At 46.2% G+C, this 5,147-nt stretch overlaps 1 protein-coding gene and 1 long non-coding RNA gene across 2 annotated transcripts; one reads left to right on the top strand and one right to left on the bottom strand.

Annotated features, from left to right (window-relative positions):
• The first annotated feature begins 1,046 nt into the window (after positions 1-1,046).
• Positions 1,047-1,832, top strand: LOC123148344 (uncharacterized). The gene is made up of 2 exons (XM_044567731.1): positions 1,047-1,322; positions 1,406-1,832. The coding sequence occupies exons 1-2, from the start codon at positions 1,231-1,233 to the stop codon at positions 1,728-1,730; spliced, it is 417 nt and encodes a 138-aa protein (XP_044423666.1). The 5' UTR covers positions 1,047-1,230; the 3' UTR covers positions 1,731-1,832.
• Positions 1,833-2,788: 956 nt separating this feature from the next.
• On the bottom strand, positions 2,789-3,492 carry LOC123151451 (uncharacterized). Its single transcript, XR_006475648.1, has 3 exons — positions 3,338-3,492; positions 3,094-3,216; positions 2,789-2,925 (listed from the first exon to the last, which is right to left on the bottom strand). It is a non-coding gene; the product is annotated as an uncharacterized lncRNA (long non-coding RNA).
• Between the last annotated feature and the right edge of the window lie 1,655 nt (positions 3,493-5,147).

Raw genomic sequence — 5,147 nt, 5'->3', positions numbered from 1 at the left:
GCTATATAATCTATGTAGCAGTAATGATGGAAAAAACTTGTCTTTTACATATAATTACTTGCTAACATATAGTTGTAACCAGGGCCATCTCCAGAAATTCGGGACCCCGGGGTGAAAATCAAAATTGGCCCCTAGATATTCGAATAACAAATGAGCTAATGTAAATAATCTACTATATTGTTATCTCTTCCTATTGTCTATCTATAAACCAAAGAAATGTAATGATTCATTGTTCAAACATGAATTTGATTAATTAGTGTGAACAAAATAAAAATCAATTACCATCACCTAGGTTAAACTAAGGCACTGCACAACACATACATGACGATTTTATAATGCTTCCCACAAAGAAAAATCATGCCTCGAAAATTGATGTATACTGTAGTATAGATGTGTTGTCAAGTAATACTGCCGTAATTTCGTCCTCCTAACCTAGGCCAGTTTGCCAGTTTGGTTGTCCTCATTTAATCTAATGAAGTAGAAGCAAACTAATTGCCAATACCTGGTAATCAAGGATTAGAGCCTGGAATTGCACAACAATCATGCTCCCGGTTCGGGTGTGCCTCTTTCGGAGAGGGAAAAAACCATGCTCCCGGTTCAGTTTTTTCGTCCGGTTTTTCCGTGAAAAAAAAAGTTCATCAAAACTTATCAACATGGGATCTAGTTTTGAAGATCTCGACGCGAAGAATCCAATTGTGAAAACGGTTTGAGATTTGGACGCACGGTTTAAAAGATAAAGCGTTTTGAATAAACGAATCTACGAAAAAAAGAAAACTCATAGGTTGCGACAAGTGGCGCGCTGCATGTACGCCACTTGTCGTGATCTGAAAAAGTGAAGTGTTCTTTGCAATGAGTACTCTTTAATTAGTGATTTCGGCATTAAGGTGCCAGCGAGGAGCTCTCGTACGTTTAGGAATCTATCAATAAAACTGAATGTTGACAGCGGACTTTGGAATTCCTTCTCTCTTTTTTTGAACTCTACTTTGGAATTCCTTCTATTTAATCTGGCTCCATCGGGTGGAGAAACAGACGTGAAAGAACACAACATGGGCTCGAAGAGGCGCGCCAGAAGCCCATCAACCGATCCGCCTGCACCGTCCCGGCGCCGCCCTCATCGGCGTGGGGCTCGCGTGCGCCTCGTGGTTGCAGGTGGCCGCCGGCGAGCCTCTGCTTTGGCGGCACATCAACCTCGCTGACGAGAAGACATACTCACCGGCGGCGTGCCAGGCGATGGCGCGTGCCGCCGTGCAGCGCAGCGCCGGCCGCTGCGAGTCCTTCCGCGGCCGTGTCGACGACGATGTACTGCCCTTCCTCGTCCACAGGTACGCACGCGCCGATCGATCGATCTCGTCTCCTGAATCTGCAAAACGATCAACCTATGCTAAGTGCTAACAATAACTTGCAGCGCGCCGTCACTGCGGAGCCTCCACGTGACGCGACTGCACGACATTAGCAGCGAGAGGCTCATCTCCGTGGTGGCCAAGAAGCTCCCGCTGCTCGAGGAGCTCGTGCTGTCGCATGGCCTGATCCAGGAAGGCTCGTTGGTCGCTCTCGCCCACGAATGCCCACGCCTCCGGGTGCTCGACACCGGCCGCTGTGTGACCCTGTGCCCCATTGACAGAGCATCACGAAACAGGCTTCGTGGATGGCCTCTTTTCTGCCGAGAGCCGCGGCAGCAGGTGTCTTCATACTGGGTGCAAATGCGTGGGCAACAAGATGGTTCTATTTGAACAAAGAGATGATGCATGGGACACTGTATTTAGGAACCTAAAAGAATGACAAATTTTCTTTTCCTAAAAGAACACAAGAGGAATATATTTATCTTTTGTTAATTTTTGCCATATTTTTCTGCTATAGCTAATGATGACTCCCCTACGACGTATTTTTCCGCTATAGCTAATGGGAGGCGCAGACGCTGCACGATTGATAATCTGTTGATCAACGACATTATATAGGGCTACGGACTAGGATCTTATTATGTCTCATGTGGTGGATTTTTTTCTCCTGCCTCCTTTCGGCTAAACCCGAATTGGACTTCTTGATCGGTTGCTCCTTTTGGGATGATTCTGGGAGAATTACCAGTGAGGAGAACGAGGCCCTGCTCACTCCTTTATCTGAGGATGAGATCCTAGAGGTCATCCGCTCGGCCAACACCAACTCGGCCTCGGGTCCCGATGGCTTTTCTATTCCCTTCTTTAGGAAATTTTGGCCGTAGTTGCGTACCCTTGTGTGTAATATTATCCAAGGCTTCTGTTTGGGGACGGTTGATATTTCACGGTTGAACTATGATGCCATTACTCTCATTCCTAAGGTTAAAGGAGCCGACCTTATTTCACAATTTAGACCTATCGCCCTTATCAACAATTTTGCGGAGTTTCATTCCAAAATGTTTCGCTAAACGCCTCTCCCCCATCGCTCATCGGGCCCTTAACCCTTTTCAATGGGCATTTGCCAAAGGAAGATTCATCTTAGACGACATCTTGTGTCTGCACGAAATCATTCATGATCTTAGGCTAGATTTTGAGAAAGTCTACGGTCCCAAGGGCGTCACACATCTTCAATATGCAGATGATACGATCATCATGGTTGACTAAATGACGACTGTCTTACTCACCTTCAGGGCCGGCCCTGAGATCTTAGAGGCCCTTGTGCGAGCTTCATCTAATGGGCCCCTATAATAGACGCAAAAATATCTTCTAGTAAAGGATGTAGCACCGTTTTGAGATTCAATTAATTGATTTAGATGTTAGTTCTTTTTTCTTTTCTCACAACCATATAATTGCTATTTTGGCAACATTGTTACAAAAAAAAGGAGAGAACCTGATTTCTTAAATCTTGGTTTTGGAGTAAATTAGAAGAAATTATATGCTCCATCTACCCAATAATGAAAATTCTTGCAATGCCACAACCTGCAGAATTACCTGACTGCAATTCGTACAAAAAAAGGAGGAATTAAGTAGGTCAAACATCAGCAATGGCTTATCATGAATTTTGTTTATTACATCAACTCATCATATACCAGAAATAAACAGACACGGATCAAAGAATTGGGATCCAAAAATTATATGAATGAGCAATGGCTTCGGTGCTTACCTTGAACAGTGCCTGGACTTCACATCTCCACCGCCTGCCCTTCACCATGAACACGGCTCGGACGGCCATGCTGCAGTTGCTCTCGCGTCCCTGCCGTTGTAGGTCCGTCGGGGTCCCTTGGGGCTGTTTATAGAATGCAAGGAACCAAAGAAATTTATTGATTAACTTCAGGAATTGGGGCCTGGCCTCTTAGGAAGTCGGGGCAATCAATTTTTGGTAAAGAAGATGAAGAACGGGAGACTACCGAGGCGTAATTCAAGGAGCCAGCGAAGGAGAAGGGATTGATGTTTGTGCGTGACTTGTTTCCTTTTTAATAAATGGGCCAGGCCTGCTGCTCTTCTGCACTAGTATATTTTTCCAGAAATATATACATTGTATATAGCATATAGGTGCACAGCGTATGGGCCCCTGCTGAGGCTGGGCCCTAGGCCGTCGCACTCCTCGCCATGGCCTAGGGCCGGCCCTGCTCACCTTAAGTTCCCGTTGTTATGCTTTGAAGCCTTATCGGGGCTCAATATCAACTTCTCTAAGAGCGAAGTGATTGTTACTGGAGTATCTGAGGATGAGGCCTTGCGGGTATCTCAGCTGCTTAACTACTCTTTGGGCTCTTTCCCCTTCAAATACGTGGGACTTCCGATCTCCCCGGATAAATTATTTGCCAAAGACTTCACCCCGGCGGTGACTAAAGTGGGTAATCGTGTTATGCCGTGGAGGGGCAGATACAACACCCAGGCGGGCAAGGTTGCCCTCATTAAAGCCTGCCTCTCCTCCCTCCCTATGTTCTTGATGGGTTTTTACCTCCTCTCGGGTGGTATTCATGGTGGGTTTGATTAGCATATGGGTGCTTTCTATTGGAACATTGCGGATAACAAGCGCAAGTATAGGCTGGTCAAATGGAAACATATTTGTAGGCCCAAGAACCTTGGGGGTTGGGCATTATGAACACCGCAGTCATGAACAAGTGCCTTATCATCAAATGGTGGTGGAAAGTTATGTCAAATGCGGAGGGCCCCTGTGGTATAATATCCTCAAGGCTAAATACTTTCCTAACTCAAGTCCCATGTTTGCCTCATCCTCGGGTGGATCTCAATTTTGGAAAGATCTTGTCAAAGTCCGCCCGTTGTTTAAATCCCATGTCAAGTTTGTGGTTCATAATTGCATATCCATCCAGTTTTGGCTCTATTGGTGGTGTGGTGACTCTCCTCTAGCGGTGTAATTTCCGGTTCTTTTTCCTATTGCCCAAATCCGGAGATCTCCATCTCTGAGCTCTCTGATAATAATTGAGACTTGGCCCTCCGACGTTCTCAGTCTCCTAAAGAGTTTAATGACTGGCCGCATCTTGTTGGCTGCATTCTCATTCTATCGAAGGGGGAGGACTCGGTGGTCTGGCCCTATTCCGCCTCCAGGCGCTTTTATGTTAAGTCGTTGTTTGCTGAGCTCATTTCCAGTACTCCTACTACTAAGTTTAAGCTAATCTGGCGTGCTCGGATCCCTCCCAAGGTAAAGGTCTTTCTATGGCAAGCTTATAGAGGGCGGCTACCTGCGGCTGATCAAATCCATAAACGTAACGGTTTCGATTGTTGTGCGCTGTGTGGCGAGTTGGAGGACACGAACCATATCTTTTTTAAATGTGTCCTGGCCAAGATGGTCTGGTGTTGTATTCGGTCCTGGCTTCAAGTACCATGGAACCCCTCCACCTTCTCCGATCTTAGAAATCTTGCTCGTGGCCTTGTTGGGGCCACCAAGCGAGTGTTCTGGGTCGGTCTTGCGGCTATTTGCTGGGCCCTTTGGACTACAAGAAATAAATTCACCATCGAGGATATTTTTCCTACTAAACCTGCTGATTGTTTATTTAAGTCTTGCATGTTCTTGCAGGAGTGGAGATCATTGACTAAGGAGGCTAACCACGACACTTTCGACCTGATATCTTCCAAGATCCGGGCTTCAGCTTTGTCTCTATCCCAACATCAGACAGGAGGCTAGAGGAACTTGGTGGTCCCTTTTGTCGTATTCGTTTTTCTTTATTCCTAGTCTGCGGCCTGCGTGTTGTCTCC

Source organism: Triticum aestivum, chromosome 7A (assembly GCF_018294505.1).
Source record: "Triticum aestivum cultivar Chinese Spring chromosome 7A, IWGSC CS RefSeq v2.1, whole genome shotgun sequence".
Classification (NCBI taxonomy): Eukaryota; Viridiplantae; Streptophyta; class Magnoliopsida; order Poales; family Poaceae; genus Triticum; species Triticum aestivum.
Note: the sequence above shows the minus strand (reverse complement) of the source record. Positions and strands in the feature narration are given on the sequence as shown.

Bases quoted from the DNA above. Each gene is read 5' to 3' on its own strand.
- LOC123148344 (XM_044567731.1), top strand. From the start codon at position 1,231: ATGGCGCGTGCCGCCGTGCAGCGCAGCGCCGGCCGCTGCGAGTCCTTC. The intron at 1,323-1,405 runs GTACGCACGCGC...AATAACTTGCAG, and splicing joins CTGCCCTTCCTCGTCCACAG to CGCGCCGTCACTGCGGAGCC.